The sequence below is a fragment of the Balaenoptera acutorostrata genome, chromosome 21 (assembly GCF_949987535.1).
Source record: "Balaenoptera acutorostrata chromosome 21, mBalAcu1.1, whole genome shotgun sequence".
Lineage (NCBI taxonomy): Eukaryota > Metazoa > Chordata > Mammalia > Artiodactyla > Balaenopteridae > Balaenoptera > Balaenoptera acutorostrata.
In genome coordinates, this window is record NC_080084.1 from 6,260,532 (window position 1) to 6,283,695 (window position 23,164).

The following is a 23,164-nucleotide window of genomic DNA, read 5'->3' on the forward strand; positions in this document are numbered from 1 at the left end:
GCGAATATTGACAATGATTTTCCTTTGGAAATGTTGATTGGCCTCTAGGTATCTGATTTCAGAAATCCTGGAAATGTCTTTCTCTGAAGGCTAAGAACTAGCTCAGTCATTACAGAAACAATAATGGTTGTGTTAGTGATAATTGATTCACTGCCCTTTTCCCACTTTCTTTCTCTAACACTTATCCTTCCTTTATTTAGGAGTTCAAAGTCGGGGTGCTAAGAAAAGTCATGTTGAAAAGTAGCTCATAGGGGTGGTTGTCAAGGGTGATTTTAGAGTAAAAATGAGGTCTTCATAAAGTCATAACATTTTGGAGATGGAAAGAACATCAATACATCTATAACATTTTATTTCTTTCAAAAGATATGAAGCCAAGGTTTCAGAGAGGGACCGTCTAGTCATGCTTCATCATTGTCTAGATTTGAAATGTCCAAATGAGAAACATACCTCAGGATTCACCTGTGGTAGGTGGGGTTTTCTGCAGATGAAGCAGGATGTAGAGAAAGGTAGATCAGGCTGATGATTTATAGCTTATTTCCTCACCTTTTTTCATTTAAATAATTATAAAAGGGGTGATAAATATACTGCATGAAAAGATATTCAAAAGAGAAGCCAGCCAGAATTCACAAGAGGATTAAATAGAAAGATAATGGTCTCTATTCAATTATTAAGAATACTATGATGAGCCCTGTGTGAGATATTATGTGTGGCATCTGTCCTGTTGCCTTTGCAGTAAAGAGAATAGGATCAAGAAGTAGAAGGCAGATGCCAAGGTGCTTTTCTGTGGTGGCCACTAAGTACCCTGTTGAAAGGAGCTTAAGAGCATCTCGAAGGAAAGAGCCTGCCTTCCTGTTGTCAAGTTGTGAAAAATGGCAAACTTCAGGGGACCATAGGTAGGCTGGGTGGTAGCTTAATTGGGTTTGATTGCCTTGAAATGTTTTGGCTCCGGGAAGAGAGAGGAAACCTCTTCAGTCAGCAATTGGCCAGCTGGGTCCACCCTTGACCATTGGGGCCCAAATGAAAAGGGAGAGAAGTTGGTTCCACTGCAGAGGGTCCCTAAGGGTTCCACTGCCTTGGGGCTGAGCACCCAGGGCAGCTGGGCAGGCTTAGCACCTGCTTCTTGGACCTTTCCTCGCCTGGTTCAGAAGGGGTTGGTACTAAAGTCATGGTTATGATTCTAGAGAACTCAACTGGGGTAGCCTGGGATTAAGGTCCACCTTATAGTTTCAAGACTCTCCATTTTCCCAACCCTCTGGGAAGGACAGTTTCAATCATCTCTAATTAAAACTTTAATATAACAAAAGAGAAACAGACACAGATACAGAGAACAAACTAGTGGTTACCAGGAGGAGTAGGGGATTAAGAGACACAAAATACTATGTATAAAATAAATACAAGGATATATTGTACAGCACAGGGAAATATAGCTAAATGTCATAATAACTCTCAATGGAGCATAATCTATAAAAATATTGAATCACTACATTATACACCTGAAACTAATATAATACAGTAACTCAACTATATTTCAGTTAAAAACAAAACAAAACAAATAACCCTTTAAGGCCTGGGTTCATAGAAACAGTGGTCTAACATTTCTGCATTGAACATGCCTTGGAGCAGTGGCTGGGGTCTTTTCTGAGTAGCGAGAATGGCCAAATTAATAGAGAGGCCCTAGTTGCACTCAAATTTCCAAGGCTGAGCCATTCTTTCTGGAGAATATTGAAATTCACGTTTCTCACATACCCTAAAAATACCTTAGGCTCATGTAATCAAGCAAAAGCCAGAGCAACTACCTTCACTCTGCTCCACACACCACCCCAAGCATCCTATTAGTCTTTGGTGACTTTGGGTAAATTATTTAATGTCTTTGTGCCTTCACTTTGTCTTCTGTAAAGTGGGGACAGTAAGCTACCTCATAGGGTGTTTGCTGAGGATTAAAGGTGTTAAGACATCTAAATTGCTTCGAATGGCGCCTGGCTTGCAAATTTCAGCTATTATTATTTTCAAATCGTTTCCTTCTCCTGCCCTTTCATCTGTATTGCATTGTCACTACAGTAAAGTATTATGGGCCACAGGGCATGGAAAGGGTCACCCAGCATCATCTTCCCAGGCCCCCGTTCCTAGTGGATGTCCCAAGGCCACCTCTGCCAATCTGGGAAAGTCTTGCTACACAGGCTGGACAAACTTGGGGCCCCCCTGGAATTCTTCAGGAAAGTCTCCAGGTGGTTGGCGATGGGCCACCACCCATCCTGGCTCTGTCCCTTTAGGGAGAACTGTTCAAATAAAGGATCTACCGGGTGGCCATGCAGGGCTGTCTGAACTGACACTTGAGCATCCTTCAGAAACTCTGGAACCATGGGTTTCATTGCCGATACGCAAGCCCACTGGGCAATTTGAAAGAAAAAAAGGGGTTTCCATCTTAGCACGTGCAAGTGAGAAGTGAGAGTAGTTGTGCATTCTCTCCAGTTATCACACGCTTCTTCCCGTGCCAGCAGGCTACAGGGGCAGGTTCCGTGAGGTGTGGAAGCACTGGGTGGGCACAGTTCAGTCAACGGGACCATCCCGGCGGCGCATAGCGTCTCACACATGTTTTCCAAAATGTGTGTAATTTCCGCCCCGCGTCTGGGCTCCACAATCAGCAGTCAGGCAACATGTTCTGAAGCGTCAGTTCTGAACGTAGCCAGCGCCTCACACTGTGGGGAAAGCGAAGCATGATGGTCCAATGTGGACCAGTGCACCTGACGATGGGGGATGCTCTTGGCAGGATACTGATGCCTCTCATGAAATCTCACCACTTTCCCAGCCTCTGCAGAGAGGTATGAACTCTTGCAGACGTGTCTGCCTCGTTGTCCTGGGAGAGAGGAGACGGAGCTGCTCTGTGGGGCCTGGACTGGCAATTTGGTGCTGCTGGAGACTGGGGGTAAGAGCTGGGAGGTACGGGCTGCGGTCTGGGATCCTTGCCTGCGGCGCAGTTCACCTAGGATCATAACCTCCCCACCTAGGAAACGACAGTGGTTCCAAGGCTATATCCACAGGGACCATCATGGCTTACGGGGAAATGAACAGTTTGTCAAACAGCCCTGGACATCTGATTTTTTTTTTCACTGATGTGACAGTTACAAATCGGAATCAATCAATTCAGATTCCAATTTGGCTAATGTTTACTGAGCCTCTGGTGTGTGGCCAGGATCGTGCTAACACTCGTTTTGACCCGGCCTGGCTGAAGCTCCCATTCAGCTGAGACGCATATTGAGAGCGGCTTCTGTGCTGGGCATGGGGAGTCTGAGACGCACAGGAGAAGGTGCCTCGTCGCATCCTTACTGCCCTGTCTGGTGGTCCTGGGTGGTCCCAGAACTGCTCAGCAGAAGCACTTGCTTGTTCTCAGGGCAGTACGTTCTTTAGGAATTCCAGGTCTATTTCTTATCCAAAAAGAGAAATGGATACTGAAGCTGAAACTTGTTATTGTACATAAAACATTGTGTTCTCTTCATCTGGTTATTTGATGAGAAGCTGATGTCTGGTGCCTGTTGGCTTCTCACCACTGGGAGAATAATCCCGTGCCCTGCAGACTCGCCCCTCGAACCCTCTTCCCACCCTTCTCTCCAGCACAGGGACGAGATTTCCAGGGCGGGGTGTGGGCACAGAGACCCCTGCAGAGGTCAGGCTTTGCTTGCAACCTCTCCTTGGCAAACTTGACTGTGGGCGTGCAGTGCTGGGGGGCGGGCAGAATGTGCGGGTTTCTGTTCCTGATTTGAAAATCAGAAGAGAGATGACAGACATATAAAAAGGCATGTTGATTTTTCACAGGGCGGGGGCGGGGGGGCGGGTATATTTTAAAAATCTCAATACTGAAACATAGTCCCAGCGGGTAGCTCAAGCGTTCATGGTCAGGAGTCAAATTCCACAAGGTCATGTCCAAGAGGGGCCTGCAACTAAAGAGATCCTTTCGATGGACCGTCAGTATCTGGTCCCAGGGCTGAGGGGAAGCCCTGTGTGTACGTGAAGAGAAAATCCTAGATTCAGCTGCACTCTCCCCGCCTCCCCGGTGTGATCTCGGGTTTAACGTTGGCCTTCCGTGGAATCCATGTAGCACCTTCTCATAGGTTTAAAAATAGACTCCGGGCCTGCGAACCCTCTTAAAAGGAACACGATAGAGCCCAGTGCCAGCACCGTGGCACCTGATACCCGGCTCCGATCACTTCCCTAAATAGGCGCCGCACCCGGGATCCTTGCGCCAGCTGAATTGGCCGCGCGGAGCTCACCACACAGAGTTAAATGGAAAAACAAGCCAGGCTCTCTTTCCTCGCCTCTCTCTCCTCTCTCACTACCAAAGGTCTGAAGGAGTCACACTGGATTTCTTGGTCCATTCAACACGCCAGCTGGAGCATCTATTCTGTGCAGTTCCTTCCTAATTAACTGCGGAGGGGGTTAGCGCAGGAGGGTGCAATAGTGCGCACACGACGAAAGACATTCCCCCCAACCCCCACCCCCGGCAGCGCTGCCCTAGGTGGTTCACAGACTCCCCGCGTGGTTGACCGCTGCCCCAGGTGGTGATAAGCCAGCCTGCCTTTCTCAGTAAAGGGCGGGGCTCCTGGCGCGCGCCCTTATCGGCCTCGTACAGAGAGACTCGGGGGGGCCGGGGCAACTCCCTGAGCGCGTGCGGGGCGACGCAGATAGAAGAATGGCGGGGGGCAAAGCGAGCCTTGTCAGCAGGGGAGGAGCTGTGGACCCGGGCTGGGCTCGGGAGCATGGCTTCAGCTGTACGCGCACCCTGAGAATTGGTTCTCCACTGCAGAGACAATGGAAATTGAAAATGATGCAGTGAAAGAAAGCCCAAGAGGTCCAGGGGCTCCAGCAGCGTGCTGGGGATGCCTGGGGGCCTGTATCCCGCCCTGGGTGTTCTGACCTTGCAGAAGCGGTGACGGGGCCCTAATTTTCCAGCGTAGAGGCAAAATCAGTCACACCCCCTACCTCGGAGCGGGAGGCGGGAGTTGACCTTTGACCCAAGCTTTGGTGAAGGAAGGGAGGGGCGGAGGAAAAAAGAGCATCCCTGTCATTTACTGAGGACCTACTACGTGCCTGCAGTGGTGCTGGGCATTTTTACATAATTCTCACAATACCTGGGGGTGGGGGACAGGGGAAGGTTATTTTCATGTCACTGATGAGGAAACCCATGCTCAGAAAAGTTACTTCCCTTTATCAGAAGTTACACAACTCGACTGTCGGCGGCCTGCTAATTTTGAGTATTTTAAGGCTGCCCGGAAAAGCAAATGATGACGTTGCAATTCAGTGAGGACCAAGTCTGACTTGACTGCAGAGGATTAAAATGAGAGGAGCAGGAGGCCCTCTGCCCTCCGGTGACCTGCAGGGGGAGAGAAGTGGTCACTGCTCGGGGCATGAGGTGCCAGGTGGCCCGTCTCTGGAATCCCGGGTCTGCCCTGAATCTCAGCTTTGACGTCCCTGTAGAGAGGAGCCAGCCTGAGTCCAGGCTGGCTGCCGCCTGAAGCTCTGTTCCCCCAAAGCATCCTGGGGTTCATCCGGGAGCCCCGCGCACCTGGGATCCTTTGCTTCAGGCTTTTGAGCAAGAAGAAGCATCCTCCCAGTTTCTGGAAGAACTAAAGATTCATGGGGGAGTTCGTGGCAGGGGGGCCCCGGAGCCGTGCCAGGCTCTCACTCCATCCAGGGGTTCTGCATGCTGCATCCCTTTCTTCTCCCCACACTGTCTCCTCCTGACGTAGCTGATGTGGCCGGCAGGGCAGAACTCCACGGCCGAAGCCTCCAGCTCCCCGTTACGCTGGCCTGTGAGGAACTGCAGAGACAGCTGGTAAAATATTTAGCACGACTGGAAAAAAACTGCACACGCCATGAACCTGGAAGATAGAACAAGGGGGTCCTTACCAAGCTCCCCTCGTCTTTTTCTTTAGCCCATCAATTCCTTTCTGGTCCTTTGCCTTGGTTGTTTGCTTTGGTTTCAGTGATTCTCACAGGCAAACCTCCCGGGTACACTAAATACCTGTAATAAAAGCGCAGCCCTAAGGTATGAAAAAAATTAGGAAACAGGCAAGGAGCAGGATGATTCTTTGTTGTCGAAGGGTATGGGAGTGATGGAGGGTTGAGGAGGGACAGTCAATTAATGGTAAAAAAAAAAAATAAGGGCTTATCTTTCTGAATCCCTAGAGCCCAAAGAAACCCTTCCAAGTCATCTAGTTTATCCTGCGCTTCTCTATACCATATCAAAGGATGAGTTATGTTTCTCTGCTACCCCGAAGATCCCCAGCAAAGATTCAGCTCTTTCTGAACAATGAGTTCTGTTAAGTCGCATCCCTTACCACTGGAAAAATTCTTTCTGTCTGATCTAAACCTTCTCATCAATTTAACCCCATGATTTACAGTTTCCTTATGACCTGAGGAAATGTTCATACAGCAGTCAGCACCACTGCCCAGGTCTGTGCTAGTCACATAGGGGAGCAGGTGGGAAAAGTGAAGGAGAGGGACTGGGAATACGGGACACGTGAACCAAGCTGCCTCTACCTGTAGGAAGCTTAGAAGTGGATCATGGTGGTTATGGCACCTGGAAAGGGGTACCGTAGAAGTAGTCCCAATCTGAGATCCAGGGTCTAGTGCTGGAGGGGTTTACACCTTAAGGGCTACCTCCTTGAGCCTTCTCTTCCTTAATGTCGATCATCCCAGGTCCTTTAACCTCAGGCCTTATTGGGTAACGTGCCTGAAGTTGTTTCCTTCTTCTCCTCTTGGGCTTTGTCCTACTCTACATATCTAAGTTGCAAAACCTCAACCCTACTGAGGTCACAACCAAAGTCAAGAATTCTTGGCCGTCCTTGCGGAGCAACTGAGCCCTTGCACCACAACTAGTGAGCCTGCACTATAGAGCCTGCGAGCCACAACTACTGAGCCCGCGTGTCACAACTACTGAAGCCCGCGTGCCTAGAGCCTGTGCTCCGCAACAAGAGAAACCACTGCAATGAGAAGCCCGTGCACCACAATGAAGAGTAGCCCCCGCTCGCCGCAACTAGAGAAAGCCTGCATGCAGCAACCGAGACCCAGTGCAGCCGAAGAAAAAAAACAAACAAACAGAATTTTTGGCAGTCCTGAGTACTCAAGTCCTCTGATAATACCTCAGCCCCTTTCGCATTCTCTCAACAGTACCATGGGTTGTATTCAGCTTCTGGTCCACTATAACTAGTTCATCTTTTTTCTTTGTGATTGTATATAACCCATAGCAATTATGGTATAAAGAACCCTGGGCTTAGGAGTTATACTACCTGGGTATCAGAATTGGGTTGGGAATTTTTGCTATTTAACTTTGAACATTTCACTTTACGTGTAAGATCTCAGTTCATGTCACCTTTAAAATAGATGTGCTGTCTAGAAAGAACTCTCAAAATTCAGTAATCAGAAAACAAACAACCCAATTTAAAAATTGGCAAAAGATTTGAACAGATACATCACCGAAGAAGCTATGTGGATGGCAAGTAGGCCCCTGAAAAGATGTTTAGCCTCATTAGTTATTAGGCAATGCAAATCAAAACCACAATGAAATACTACTACACATCTATTAGAATGTCTAAATTAAGGCTAACCATACCAAGTGTTGGCAAGGGTAGGGACCAACAGGAGGGGCTACAAAGGGGCAGAAGGAAACTTTTGGAGGTGATTTTGGAGGTACATTGTCTTGATTGTAGAGATGGTTTTATAGGGTTATATATATATATAAACTTACTAAATGGTACATTTTAAATATGCAGTTTATAGTGTGTCGGTTACACTTCAATACAGCTGTTAAAAATGGTCTGTTTTTCAGTTCATCATGTAAGTCAATTGATTTAGTGCTTTTGAAACTGTTATATTGTTCATATTTTCATCTGCCATTTGAGTAGGGCATTTCTCTCTCTCTAAATATTAATGTTGGAACAGTGCTTTGGAATCCCTTGAGATATTGCACTGGGCTATGATCAGGGCTGTTCCAGTAACCATAATTTATTAATTGAAGCTCTCTATGTAGAGGCTTTTAGCAAATCTGAGAGGCAGTGTTAAGAAGCACAGAGCAAGAGACCTGTAGGGTAACCCGTGCCTTTACAATGTGTGCATTTATGTGCTCAGAGAAGGGGCCGTGGTGACTCCCCCAGCCAGACACCTGCCTTTGGTACAGGGGTGTGGCGTTTTCCACCTTTCAGAGGTTGCCTGTCCTCTGATGGTGTTGAGGGTCTCAGGCCTGGAAAATTCTGATGCCGCTGCCTTCAAATTCCAGTGTTTTCATCCACATGGGAGCGGTTAGTTGCATTATACACTTCAGATCACTCTTTTTCGGCAACATCCTGTCCTTCTCTCTTGATCTTTCTTTATTCCATTTATTTGGGACGTTCCCCTAATTGTCGAATGGATTTGAAGAGCACCTTCCTTTTTTTCTTTTCCTTGAAGTAGAGGTAGTTTATAATATTATATTAGTTTTTAGTTTCAGGTGTACAGCATAGTGATTTAATATTTTTATAGATTATACTCCATTTAAAGTTATTATAAAATATCGGCTATATTCCCTGTGCTGTACATTACATCCTCATATCTTATTTATATTATACCCAGTAGTTTGTACCTCTTAATTCCCTTCCCGTATCTTGCCCTTCCCTCACCCCCCTCCCCACTGGTAAGCACTAGTTTTCTGTATCTGTAAATCTATTTCTGTTTTGTTATATTCATTTGTTTTATGGTTCCATTTCCACATATAAGTGAAAAAGCATAGTGTTTGTCCTTCTCTGTCTGACTCAGTTTCACTAAACATAATACCCTCCAGGTCCATCCATGTTGTTGCCAATGGCAAAATTTCATTCTTTTTCATGGCCGAGTAATATTCCATTGTATATATGTACCACATCTTCTGTATCCATTCGTCTGTTGATGGACACTTAGGTGGCTTCCATGTCTTGGCTATTGTAAATAGTGCTACTATGAACACTGAGGTGCATGCAAATTGGTGTTTTTGTTTTCTTCGGATAAATAGCCAGGAGTGAAATTGCTGGATCATATGGTAGTTCTATTTTTAGTTTTCTGAGGAACCTCCATACTGTTTTCCACAGTGGCTCCACCAATTTACAAGAGCACCTTACCGTGGAAAACACTCAGTTTTTTCTAACCTCAGGGTATCCCGCGCATTGTCCCCTCCTGGCACTGGGCACACTTGGGCTGGGGATCTTGCCAGTGTTGCTAATGGAAGGGCTTTGGGTCAGCTGGACCCTCTGTTTACTGGTAGTAACCTTGGTCCTGACCTTAACCTCCCTGGGCTCAGCTTCTCCACCCACACAACTACAATAGCATCTTCTACCTCAAGAGGCGCCTGCGACGGTTAAATGAGGTAACGCAATATGTCCTTCACCTAATAGGTACTCAGTGGGTTAATTCTTCCCAAACACACAGGCGTCCGGTGCCCCCCATGCTTCGGGGCAGGAGGGGTGGGAAAAGAGCATTTGGTGTCGTGTCTAGACTGCTATTTGAAGAGAGCATGAAGCTGGGCTCATGATACAGAACATCCATGATGGGACAAGCAGTATCGCCCGTGGCTGTGATAATCCCTGTCACTGCTTCTGCTGGCCATCGCTCATCACTCAGCGTAATCCCTGGTGTCACAACCCCCCCCCCCCCACATGCTCTTGACATCTGTTCCCGAAATGACCGCACAAAAAGGTGAGGATGGTCCCGGAGCAGAATCTGGGAGCTTCCTCCGGCCTTGGGTGACATTCCCTAAAACACCGTCAGACTGGAGGGATGAGGGAGACGTAGTAACAGGTCCGCGTCTCAGCTTCACTCCGCCGCGCGGCTCCCGGCAGCAGCTGGAAGAGGCTGATGAGCTGGCATCTCAGGACACGCTGCAAGAGCTGGAAACATGCAGATCGGTGATGGGGCATAAATAGCCTCTGCTGAGCTCGCCCTGGCCGTCTCCGCCGGCCCCGGGGCCCACTCACCCGGGCGGTCGGGGAGGCAAGAGGCAGGGCGGGAGCGCCATGCAGCGTGGGGCTCCTCACCTCGCCTGGACGTGTGCGCCTCCCGCCTGCAGCCGCAGGACGCGGCCCTCCACGCGCCCGCGCCGCGGGGCTCGGCCGCAGGGGCCTCGTCTCCGGAGATCGCTCCGCGTTGCCTTTCGCGTCAGACGCGAGGATGGGGAGGAAATGAAGAGGCCCCACTAGCGGCTGGCGGGCGGGCGGGCGCCGGGGTCCGCGCGCCGGAGCCCAGCCGAGCCGAGGCGAGCGGCGGGCGCCTGTATTTTTAGCCTGATGCCGCTTAACTTGCTGGCGCTCCGCGCGCCGCCGAGCAGATAACGGGGGAGGGGAGCCGGCCGCGGGCTCGGATTTCCGCGCGGGCGCCGGACGATGGCAGCGCGACCGCGCAGGTCGGGTCCAGACGCCGCGGTGAGTGCCAGGCCGGCCCGCGCCGGGCGGGGTCCCCGCCGCCGCGCCCCCCGCCGCGGGCTCGCCGGCTGCCAACTTTCCCGGCGCGGGCGCGGGCGGGGACGCGCGCCGGCCGCCCTTCTGTTGCCTCACGTCCGCGGGCGCCGAGGCTTCTAGCGGGATCCAGAGGAAAATTCCTCTGGCCCGGAGGCCGCCGCCGCGGAGGGGCTGGTGCCGGGAGGCGGCCGGACCCGTGGCCGGGCGGCCGGGCGGGCGCGCGGAGGTGCCCGGAGGACAGTCCCGCCGGGCTGACTCTGCGGTGGGGGGGGCGACCGGCCGCCCCTCGCGGGGACCAACTCGGACCCACGGGGATGCCCCGACCTTGGCCTTGGCCGGAGAAGGGCCGCCTCGGGCGCCCGCGGCACGCCTGAGCCCTAGACCTTAGAAACACGAGCGCCCGGGAGGTCCAGAGTCAGCGGGAAATGAATGGGGGTGAGAGGGAGCCGGGGCCCCCCCGGCGAGCTGTGCACTGTCCCCATTTTAGCAATGGAATTGAGGTCTGGGAACTTGTGCGAGGCACAGCATCAAGTGGCGGAGCGGGGCTTCACGCCAGGTCTGTGCAACGTCAGGGTCCACTGTGGCTTTTCTCACATCCTGCATCACCCAGCCTCCCAGCATGAAGCTGGACGAGCGCAGGAATGGACGGGGTTTTCCCCAAGGCCTTGTACTTGCGCGGAGAGGTCATAAGAGGACCCGGGACTCTGGCTTTCACACCTCGTTTCCTCAGTGACACCTTTAATAGCACAACTTTCTGGAAAGAAAAATGAAAGAAACCTAATGAAAACGCACACTGGGGCCCAGGGTTCACTTCTGCTTCTCTGTCGTCAGTAGCCTAATGCAGGGGCCACACAGGTGTGTGCAGGCGGGCGCTGCCTGTTTTCTTGGAGGCCCGACCTGGGCTCCAAGGAACGCCCGGGCGCTGAGTATGAAGGGACTCTCAGATGTGAAGGGCAACCCGCATATACAGGCTGAACACCGCCTGCTGTACTTGGTCTTCTGGATGTGCTGCAGCCCCTCAGGGAAAAGTCCAGAACCTCTACTGGGAGTTGTGACAGTGACTCTGCCTTTTGCCCAAGCAAGACCCTTTGGGAAGGAGATACTGTCTTATCCCTGTTTACAGAAATTAATGAGAGCTCAGTTTCCATTCATCTTTTTAGATGAGATTTTGCACTGGGAGACCTTGAAAAAGTCAGTCATGATTTGTCCTGGGAAAACTCAGGCCATCTCAAGCCCCAGAGAAGGCGTGAGGAGGCCCTGGGTTCTCCCACCTGGTCTAAACCTAGACTCCACCTGGCTCCGGTGTTTCGGCAGCCTCCGCTGCCCCCGGGTGCAGGCTTGCTGACATTTAGCTGCCTGCTTCCGGCTCTCCCTCCCCGGACACTGGAGTCCCCTCTGCTACTTATCTATTGCTATATTCGTATTGCCCCACTCAGGAAGTGCAAGTTTAATAATAGTCGGGCGTCTCAGGTAACCAAGGGTTCACCTCCCTTTTCTGATGAGCAGCCCTGATGAGAACTTGAGTCCCAAGAGGAATTCCATTCCCTTCCTTTCCCCCCTGCTTCCTTCCTCCTGAAGCGAGGGCTGAAGTGGGCACAGCCTCTGAGTGCAGGCGAAGGCTCCCTCCAGCCAGAGCTGAACTGGAGTGGAATCTCTGGGCACTAGAACATGGCTAGTGAGGAAGCACTGCTTGATTCCTGCCCAGCCAGGATGCGCTGTGTGACCTCGGACAAGATGCTTAACGTCTCTGTGACTCATTTACCTCATCTGTGAAGAGGAGACAATGAAAGTACCCGCCTCTGGAGATTATTGGGAGGAACCAATGAAGTCGTTGGTGCAGAGGGCTTAACACATAGGAAGGGCTTTATGAAGGTAACTTGTTTCATTGTGAAAAGAAGTTCGGGGACATCACATGGGTTAATCTGCAGGGATGTGGGCCGGGTATGCAATGAGATGTGTGTGCCCCCCCCTCCCCTCAATGCTGGCAGTTTTCTCACGGGTAAAATTAGGTTAAAATAAAGCTCAAGATGAGGAAGGGGCAAAGGCGCAAGTGGGCAGCCTTGGTGTGGGTGCTCAAAGGGGTGACAGCTCTCGGTGGTGGTACAGGGTTTAGGGCCATCGTGGACTGATTTTTCTGGACGCGACGAGCAGCCTTCTTTAGCTCCTCTGGTCTCTCCACACAGGGAGGCCTCTCTGAGGCTGCCCTGCAGGGACGGGGCCCTCAGGGAGGGCCAGGGGCTCTGCTCCAATTTATCCTAGCGCTGAGATAGTCTGGTTCGTATTTTGTCATTATTGTTGTTTTTCTGGTTGGTATTTACTCAGGTAGGTATTCTAAATGGAGCATATTGGATTCTTTTGACTCTCTTTCTGCCCTACTGGGTTACAGACTGTTCCTAGACGCACCAGGAAACGGCACCTAGGACAGGTCATTAAGTTGCAGGAAATTGAGTTAGAGGTTCAGCAGAACAAGATGGCAAGAGTGGGTCTCATATTCCAAAGAGGGCCATTTGCTCCGCAGCTGAAATATTCTCCGGCACCGAGGAGGTGCCCACTGCGTGCTTGTGGAATGGATCACTTTCTAACTCTGTCACTTTGTTTTTCAAATCACCAGGGCAGAGACCTATATTCAGAATTTTTACTCTCTCTCTTTGCCCTGGCAGGATTCTGGACTTGAAACAGGACCTCAGGAAATAAGTTGTAGAATTAAACTGGGGGATACACAGTGGAATGACACCAGTATTACCTACAATCCACCTGTAAGATACCCTGAGGATCCTACCTGGGTCCTGACGACTCTATGCCCAGAGAAGACTAAAAAGAAAATGAAAACGCCTTAGCAATTGAACTTCACCTCTAACTATCTAGGTGGCCTTAGCCGGTCACTTTATTTTTACCATCAGTTTTATCATCAGGGAAGGGAAGGACTGGGGCTAGATGATTCCTTCCTAGAGGCCTGTCTTGGCCTCAACGCAGCAGGTCAGGATCCGAGCCAGGACCTGCCGGGAACCCTTTCTCTGCCATAGATTCACTGTTTAATTGGGAAAGGCATGGGGGCCCTCCCAGCCCCTACACCTGTCATGGCTTTCTGGTCACCCTCAGGTTTGAAATCGCTGAGAATGCATCTCGGGGTCAAGGGCAGTAGGAAGGTTTTGGCTTGACTTAGGGAGTCCTGGGCTGAATCCCTGAGTGTTAACTAACACAGAACTTGGGCAAGTTATTAACCTCTCCAAACCTCAGTTTTGTCACCTCTAAAATGGACATAATAATTATACCTGCCTCACAGGTTGTGATCAGGATTGAAAGATAGAATTGATTGATATTAGTATTATAATTTCATGGCTCAATTAGACACACAACAGAAACTATTGAGCCTTCTTCAGCCTCATCCAGATTGGGCTTCCCCAGCCCTCTGTTCATCTGCTTGTCTGTCTGTCATAAATATTCTCCTTTGCTTCCTAGATTCAATGCTTTGAATAGTGACAGTGTCATTAGTTGGTGTTACATCTATTTGTATCCACCATGCTTAGGTTTTCATCCCAAATCCTATGATTGTGCTGCAGAAGATAGTTTGGACAAGTGGGAGATGTGTCTCTCTCTAACACTCTCATTTTGGGGAAATAATGTACTATTTTTTCCCAAACAGCTGAGGCCAGACAGGTTTTCTGAACCAGCAGGCACAGACAGACATTTTCGGAGGGACTGAACCTGGAGCCTGATTTTTCTGGGAATCCAGCTTATGAGGAACCAACAGATTAATCCTCATTTCTGAAATAATTCCTTCTCTACAGATGCCCTGGCAAGGAGCCTGGGGATGTTAGGTGCCCTGTGTTTTAGGCCAGGGGAGGTCTTGGCCTAGCAGATGCTTCATGCTTTTGAAGGATTCAAAAGTGATAGAAGATTTGGTCCCTGCCCCGAGAAGCCGACAATTTGGTGGGGGGAGACAAGCCTTGTATAAATATAAGAACTAGAGGAAGGTGTATTTAAAATGTATTTTTTTAAAAAATCAGGCTCCTGTTCCTAGATTTAAAGATGGTGAGCATTGAGTATCCAAGGTTAGCATCATAGAGGACATAGGGGCTGAGTGGACTAGGAAGAAAGACAAGATTGGGCATAACAAGTGAGAAGACGTCAGGACCCCCAGATAGTGAGGGTGTGGGCCTGGTGGGAGACAGAGCGTGGGAATGCCGTGGCGGGGACAGGGAGGGAGGAGGGAGGAGGAAGGGGCGGCATGGAGACCCACGTGTGTCGTGAACCAGCAGACTCAGAGCTTGGGTCTGAGCTTGGGTTATAGCAGGACCCTTGCGGGCCTGGAGTCGGGGAGGGCTGGCAGGACATCAGGAGTTTAGGAAGGTCAGCGAGGGGTCGACCAGGAGTTCTAGAGCAGCTCTAGAGGCCTGAGGTGGCAGGGACGAGGGCACAGGGCAGCCCTCCATTGTGAAGATCTGTAAGGCTGGAGAATCTTTCCTGCCCTGGATTAACTGTTTAATTGGTGAAGGTGTGCAGCCCTGCTTTGGTTTAATTGCAGGACACTGAGATTATTGGCTGTAGATTTTGAATCTTCCATGTTTAGGGACCATCATCCCTGTGACTGCTCTAACAAAGTACCACAAACTTGGTGGCTTAAAACAGGAGAAATATCTTCTCTCACAGTCTGGAGGCCAGAGGTCTGAATCAGGGTGTTCGCAGGGCCTCGCTCCCTCTGGAGGCTCCAGGGGCGACTGTTCTTGACCGCTTCTAGCTTCTGCTGGTTGCCAGCTTCCTTGGCTTGTGGCCGCGTCACTCCGACCTCTGCCTACATCTGTGTGTGTGTGTGTGTGTGTGTGTGTGTGTGTGTGTGTGTGTTCTGTCTTTTATAAGGACACTTATCACTGGATTTAGGGCCAACCTAGGTAATCTAGGACAATCTCATCTCAAGCCCCATAATACTTACATCTGCAAAGACTCTTTTTGCAAGTAAGGTCACATTCAGAGGCTCCAGAGGTTAGGGTGCAGGCGTATCTTGGGGGGCCACGGTTCAGCCCACTACAGCACGTTCTTGGAGGAGGGGAGCATGGAAGGAGACAGAGCACCCCTGGGTGGATCTTCTGGAGGAACATCATAAGCCCCCCAACCCTAACCTCCCTCCACTTCACACGTGGCTTTTCACGTGACAGCTCTCACCTGTTAAACTCACCCAGAGTGCACACCGTGTGCAAGCACTGTGCTCAGCGCTTGTGCTGATGTAATAATTATAATCATGTATAATATTTCCTTTCAGCTTCACAGCCAGGGTGTGGGAAAGGCCTTGCCCCCCTCCCTCCCTGGCTTACAGATAAGAACACAGGAGCAGAGGTACCTGCAGACTGCAGGGCCCCCCTAGACGCAGGGGAGCTACTCGGAGCCCCTGCAGTTGTCTGCCGTCCCCCCAGCTCTCACTCTCTGGCCATCATTCATCTCTAATACAAACCAATGTCCTGGGCAGGATCTGGATGTGCCTGTAGGTGGTTGAGCCTCAGCATACAGACCCCAAGTGCTTTATTGTCATTCAGGAAAACTGGTGAGGGGCACCTGCCAGGTCAGGTGGCAGAGCCAGACTGCCTGCTGTGCCTCTTCCCTGCTGTGTGAACCTGCACAAGTCACTCGGGCTCTCTGGGCCTCCGTTCCCTCATCTGTAAAATGGGGACGGCGATAGTACTTACCTCTTGGGGATATTTGAAATGACGAAATGCATCTCTGTGTGTGTGTGGATACATATTATATGTCAAGTGCCGATAATGGTTCTGGGCGCGTAGTAAGTGCTACGTGCTGTTTACGTAAAAACAAAACCACAAAAGAGCACCAAAGAGCTTGCCTCTGGCTCCTGTGGTGCCTCCGCCTGTGACTCAGTGGGTGGGGCCGGCCAGTGTGATTTGGGCTCCTCAGTAGGAAGGCGGAGCCCGTGGGGGCATGGAGGCAGTGAGACGCCAGGCCTGCTGAGCGGTCACTGGTGGAACGGGAACCCTCTCGAAGGCCGGCCCCTCCCGGGTCCTAGCCAAGATCGCTTGCTCATAAAGACACCAAAAGGAAGGGAGGCTGGGCTCTGAAGGCCGCCCCGCACGTGGGCCGAGAGCGGTCTGTCCAGGGGCTCCGGGCCCGTACACGCCTGGGGACCATGGTGGGCACCTGGGCAGGAGGGTGTGCCGGCTGCCGCCGTGACCTTGGCCCTTTTGCACAGCTCTGGGCTTGAAGGGATCGTGACATCTTTGTCACACAGACCCACTCACAGCCGCTGTCTCTCCTCACAGGCCGATGCTGCTACCAGCTTCCTGAGGGCAGCAAGATCAGGTAACTTGGACAAAGCTTTGGACCACCTGCGGAACGGGGTAGACGTTAACACCTGTAACCAGGTAAGTGAGATGCAGGGTGCAGGCAGGCACGTGGTCTCTGAAGAGCGGCTCTTGCCGGGTGCCCTTTCCTGAAGGCTTGAATCTGCCTCTAGTCACCTTTTCCCAGTGGCCTCAAACATCCCTCAGGGCTCCCGCCCGCTGAAGGCCCTAACCCTGGTGTTTGTGGCCCTGCAGCGGCCCAGGGTCCCATAGAGAAGCGCTGGTGCCCGAACAGTGTGGGCTGCACCCGGCTCCATCCCCTGCGGCCTCTCCCCTTAGAAGTCTCGGCTGGTCCCTGCTGCGGTCTTAGAATGTGTGGCCTTTGAAAGTGGGCTGGAGGAAGGGCCTTTGAAGGATGCTGTGTCAGTGGTGACATTCATCTCCTTTGTCCACCAGCGGCCTTTGTGGGTGCGCTGCTGGGCTGAGAAGGAAACAGTGCTGAGGACTTGCTCTGTCGTATGTTGACGGAGACTGAGAACTAGCGAGGCTGAAAGGGCTTCTCTGGATGTTTCTGGTGCTGAGTGACAGGGATTGGTTTAGGGAGGGGGAGGGGACTGAAAGTGTGCAGGATGGATTGGAAGACAGAGAGTCAGGTTTGGGGACAGAAATCTAGGCACTGACTGAATAGAGAGGATCTTACTCCCAAGAAGGAGGACAGGGGTGTGTCCAGGGCCGTGGATCGGATGATTTTGTTGTGTTTGTTTGTTTCTGCCAGTTGTTCAGGTACACAGCTGATTCCATTTCTGATTGAGAAGAAAGTTACCGATTGTGACTTTTTAAAAAATCATCTTAACCATTAAAAAAATTGTTTTTAATTGTGGTGAAAGGCACATAACATAGAATCGACCATCTTAAGCGTTTGTAAGTGTACAGTTCAGTGGCCTTAAGTACATCCATGGATGTCATCCCCAGGGCTCTTTTCCTCTCGTAAAACTGAATCTCTGCACCCATTAAACAGCAACTCGCCCTTCCCTCCTCTCCAGCCCCTGGCGACCACCAACCTCCTGTCTGCCTCTAGGAATCTGACTGCTCCAGGTACCTCATGCATATCAGTGGACTCATGCAGTGTATGTCTTTTGTGACTGGCTTATTTCACGGAGCACGGTGTCCTCAGGGTCCATCCGTGTAGTGCTGGACTGGATGACTTTTACAAGCCAGCAGGGGAAATACCAGGAACGCAGCTTAATTTTTCCACTGGCGGCGTGCCTCCGGCCCTCATCCTACTTAAGAAGGACAATACCCTGTGCCAAGACCCCTTTTGGATCCAATTGGCCTTCTATGGTCTAAATCCACAGCTGGAAGATCAGAGAGGATGGGGCGGGGGGTGTGTGATGGGAAACAAGTAGGTGTGTGATATGAAGCAGCAGCCATGGCCGTGAACTTCAGAGGGGAGACAGGCGTGTGGACAGATTTGGGGGTGCAAACTGGATGGGAGAAGCAAGCCCCCCTTCCGTCATCCCTCCACCCAAATATCCCAGCCTGCGCGTGTCCACAGGCCTGAGGACATTCGAGGGGATTCTCAGTAAATGTACAGCCCTAAAGGTCGCCTTTGGAGAGATTGACACTCTGGACCCACTTCTTTCATGGGGAAGGACACAGTGGGAGCAAAGTCTGGGGGCCAAGGGAGAGTCCTGGGATCAGAGCGCTCAGGAGAGGGGCTGCGTGAGCTGTCTTGGTGTCGCCAACCACCCCCCAGCCCCGTGGGGACACCCGCGGATGCATTCCTGGGCGGCAGCGATGCGAGTTCTGGCTTCCTTTGTTCAGGCCCAGAGACCCAGCTGAGTGTCCGCGGTGCGTCCGCTTGAGACGCACCAGCCCCTCAGAGGCCTTCCAAGGGTTAAGACGCCGGCTCTCAAAGGATCCACTTAGCAGAAATGGGGGCAACTGCATGTCCCTAAGCCCTGAGCCAGAGCTGATTTTCCGTGTGAAATTGGAAGATTCTGACGACACCGGGAGGGGCTCGGTCCGGACCGGGCTGCTGCTGGTGAGGCCCCGGCCTGTGAATGGCCTGTCCGTCTGCCGTCGCTCCTCTAAGGCACCTCCTCGGTTCATCTCAGGCTCCACGAGCATGAGGCAATATTTGCTCTTTATGGACACGCTTTCCCATGGGCTTAGCGCCAGAGGAAACTGCTAACTGCTGCAGGCGAGGAAATAATGTGGAGGGCGGGTGTGTGAAAGGAGGGCTCCCCAAGGTGCACAGCCCCTCCTGCTGGTGTAGCCCCGCGGCTCCTTCACCCCCTCCCCCAGATCTGGGCCCTGCTGCTCTTTGTCTTGTGCTGCCGCGGGGGCAGAGCTGCAGACCCGCCCAGGAGTGCCAGCGTCGCTGGAGCCTCCTTCTGGTGTTAGCAGGCGATTTGGCTTTTGCTCGGAGTGGAGCGTGTTGGGCGGGGCGGGGAAGCGGGGAGAGGACTGAACGGTGGGGCGCAGCGGGGCTAGAACTGGAACCTCGGTTAACCCCAGCGCGGCAACGCCCTTGCCCTGTGACGCGCACAGACCCGTCCTCCTTATGGGATGAGAGCTTCTTCTCTTTAAAGCGCGCATTCACTGTTTTGAGAAGATAAAAACAGGCTCTTGTCCTGGGATCACGGCTCGAGAATTTGCTTTTGCTTGAATCTTTGGAGCCAGTGGACCACGATAGCAGTAATACGGCAAATGCTGATCCTCATATAAGCAACACGCTTTCAAAGAGTATGTTTCGTGGAAAGAATGGGAGTTGTTTGCCATACTCAGAAATAATTACGCTAAGTAGTGTGAAAAGAGGCTTACTTAAGAGACATCTGAATATTCAGGGCAGCTTTCTTATTGCATAGATATGTCTACTGATTTTGATCCCCATGATTATAGTTATAGAAAAGAACGAGTCCACATGCAAGGACACATGTCTACATGTGCCTACGCCAGTATCTTTCCATGAATACCCGCGTCTTTCACTTATCCAAGCATTTTTCGAGCTTCAGACCCGGTAGCCAATGTCTTCCCTGGATACCTCCTCACGTGTAGAACTGGACTTTAGGAATTTAGTGGTTAAAAAAAGAAAAAAGCTGTCATCCTCATCGTCTCTGAACTATAGTCTACTGGCTGTGAGAGCTGTTAAGTCAAATAATCACGCAAATGGATCTGCAGACCAAACTACGTTAGGAGCCATGAGGAAAGGCAGAGGGTGTTAGGAGAATGTGTAAGAAAGATGTGGGGTAGGGCTGGAGGCCAGAGAAGACTCCTAGAGGAAGAGATATTGAGCTGAGGGGTGAGATGGGGTTAATGAGGGAGGGGAGGGAAGAACATTCCAGAGGCAGAGAAAAGCCTGGAGAGCTTAGTGGCGGCCAGAACGGCTGCAGGCGGAGAGAACAGGGACCAGATGAGGCCGGAGAGGTGACCTCAGGGCTGTGCTGGACCCGAGAGGCAGGGGCAAAGGTCACAGCAGCCAACAACTGGGTCAGTGTGCCCCAGGGCCCGAGCCGTGTGTGTGCATCACGAGTGTGGGCACGTGTGCGCCAGTGTTTCCTGCTGCGCCCCACGTTGCCGAGTGAGGAGAAGGGTCTTGGGGAGGGACCAGAACGGCAGGAGTAGAGGGACTGACCGAGAAGGATGGAGGGATTTCAGCCTTTGACCACCTGCACAGCTGCAACCGCGTGTCCTGGTAGAGCATCCACCCGGCTTGCAGACCCGGTTAAGGATTCTGATCTTTATCCTAAGAGCCGAGGGGAGCGACCACAGATTCAAGCACAGGAGTGACAGGGCCGCAGGTGCCCACTGTGAACACGACAGGTGGAAGGGCCCACAGGTGGAGACAGGGAAGCCAGTTATAACAGCAGTCCCCAACCTTTTTGGCACAAGGGACCGGTTTCGTGGAAGACAGTTTTTCCACGGATGGCGGTTCAGGCGGTGATGGGGATGGGGAGCGGCTGGGCAGCCCAGTTCCTAACAGGCCGTGGACCAGTAGTGGTCTGCGCCCGGGGGGTGGGGGACCCCTGGGTTATAAGATGACAGCAGTAGTCCAGGAGAGACACGTCGGAGGCCTGGATCAGGGTCGTGGCCATGGGGATGGATGAGCTGGATGCGGGGGGACAGGGGAAGGAGACTTCAGCAGGGACCCTCAGATGTCTGGCCTGTGCGGGCTGTGGAGGGTGGCACCGCTCACGGACAGAAGAACCGGGAGCAGCCTCGGTGTGTGGAAACGGGGTGAGAAGCAGAGAGCGGGGCTGGGCGGGCATCCTCTTAGGGTGTCTTTGAGGAATCCAGTGAAATATACAGTAAGCAATTGGATATTTGAGCCTGGAACTCAGATAAGAGGTCCAACCCAAAGATAGATATTTGGAAGCCATTCAGCACTCAAGGAAGTGGAACGCTGGCATTGGCTGGTGAGAACAGGGCCGAGAGGTGTGTTGAATCTAATCCCCCAGTGTCTTCGTGGGGGTCATTTCACACGTATATATTAAACACCTTGTTTGTGCCAGGTATTAGGCACTGAGCAAGATAGACGAAAGAGACAAAAGTCTGTGCTCTCGTGACATTTATAGCTGGTGAAGAAGACAGACAGTTAGCAAGAAAATGAACAAATATATAACATCAGCTAATGAGACATCCCATGAAGGAGGGAGGGAAAGGGGCCTAATCTAGAGGGTAGTTAAGGCAGGCCTCTCTAAGGGGATGATTTAAAAAGAAGTAAGGGAGAACCACGTGGTTTCTGGAGGTGAGCGTTCCTGGAGGAGGGCATGTGCTAAGGTCCTGGGGCAGGGGTGAGCTTGGTTTGTTTGCGGAAGAGCAAGAACAGCGTGGCTGCAGTGGAAGGATGGAAGGGAGGCATGGTAGGCGGGGAGGTGGGAGAAATTGCCGGGGCGGAATCTTGAAGGGCTTTCAGGCCACAGTGAGGATCTGGATTTTGCTTCAAGGGTGATGGGACGCCTTTGGAAGGTGCTCCATCTAACTTAGGTATTTAAGAGATCACCCTGGCTGCCGTGTGGAGAATCAACTTGGGGCACAGGGACAGAAGCGGGGAGACTGGGGTGGGGGGAAGCTGAGGCAGGGGACCAGGCAGAATCCTGAGGGGCTCTGAATAAGGGGGGAGAAGGTCGGGAGCGAAGCCCAGGGACTTGCCCCCTCCCCAGGCTCGCAGGGTTGTCGCCCTGGCTGTGGTGGTCTCAGCACACACGGCACAGGGCATCTGTGGGCCAGGGGCCCTGACTCAGCCCGGGACCGTGTCGTTCTCGCACACGGCAGCGGGCTGGTTGGGTCGCGTCTCAGCTCAAAAGCCATTGCGAAGACACAGTTGTCCCCAGGGCCTGAAGCAATGTCCGCTGTCGTCACCCCGATCCTCTCACAGCTCAGCCGTGTCTGACCGTACAGCATAGCAAAGTCGTCTTATCTGTCCTAGTAGATGCTAAGCGACCTGGTGGCGAAGCCCGTAGCTGCCTCTGCCCCTCAGCACCCAGCACACGACATGTCATATGGTCGATACTGGCTTGAATAAATGGCTCCAAAATTAGACACATACTAACAGCAGCCTCATGTGTCCAATTTCCAGAATTATTGCTAGATTACTTATATCAAATTAAAATAGTTTATTATGGAGGCCATAGCAAGAAAAAAACATACTTTCTGGGATGCACTGATCGACCTTACGTGCTTAGCAGTCAGCCCAATAAAAAGAGAACGAGAGGACAGCAAGTCAAGAGCCTCTGTTCTCCCGAATTCCTAGAATTGCCGGGTCTACGTGGGGCTCCACTGGGAACGGCCAGCTCTAACTCCAGGGGCGAAAAGCCTCGCTGTTTCAGGTTTCTGCTCTGTTCTTATGACGCTCAGAAGCCCTGGCTCATTGCCCCTCCTGATGGGAATAAAGGAAATTTCACTCCAACAGCAGAGGGCTTGTTGTCTGCAGCGCTGGCACAAGGCGGAGAGTTAGAAGAAGGGTTTTCTGGAGCACCCCAGGCAACCTCCTCCATCCCCTTAGCCTGTCTTCTTCTTCTCCGTGGTACTTACTACTGCCTGACTTGCTATGCGTCTGTGTCTCTCCTCATCACTCTCTGTCTTCCCTGCTACAGTGGAGGCACCTCGAAGGGAGAGGACTTTGCTTTATTCAGTGCTCCTTGTCAGGATTCTGCCTTGCACATAGTAGGTGCTCATAAAATCAGTCGGTAGCTCTCTAGTCTGCTGTAACCACTAATGATGAAACCTTATTTATTTGACGCTTAGCCCATGTAGGAACTCCATCTAAGCACTGCCACTTTTTCTTTTTGAGTTTTTAAATTTTATTTATCTTTAAATTTTTATTGAAATATAGTTGATTTACAATGTTGTGTTTGTTGCGGGTGTACAGCAAAGTGATTTAGTTATACATATATATATATTCTTTTTTTACACTCTCTTCCA

The 23,164-nt window shown here is 51.5% G+C and overlaps 1 protein-coding gene and 1 long non-coding RNA gene across 12 annotated transcripts in view; one reads left to right on the forward strand and one right to left on the reverse strand.

Moving 5' to 3' along the window:
* The window catches only part of ANK1 (ankyrin 1), a 209,891-nt gene that overhangs the window by 99,574 nt on the left and 87,153 nt on the right, over nt 1–23,164 (forward strand). For all 10 annotated transcript variants that reach the window (XR_009006492.1, XR_009006488.1, XR_009006489.1 and 7 more), the window contains exon 2: nt 16,718–16,819. Coding sequence is in view for 5 of the 10 variants with exons in the window: in XM_057537205.1 (XP_057393188.1) it covers nt 16,718–16,819 (102 nt within the window). In the remaining 5 variants the exon portion in view is untranslated. The remainder of the gene's footprint in view (nt 1–16,717; nt 16,820–23,164) is intronic.
* On the reverse strand, nt 5,064–10,132 carry LOC103011841 (uncharacterized). Of its 2 annotated transcripts, none has more exons than XR_450980.2 (3): nt 9,691–9,948; nt 5,902–6,016; nt 5,064–5,812 (listed from the first exon to the last, which is right to left on the reverse strand). It is a non-coding gene; the product is annotated as an uncharacterized LOC103011841 (long non-coding RNA). The 2 variants fall into 2 exon arrangements; XR_009006493.1 differs by lacking the exon at nt 9,691–9,948 and adding an exon at nt 10,035–10,132 and having other exon boundaries at nt 5,118–5,812.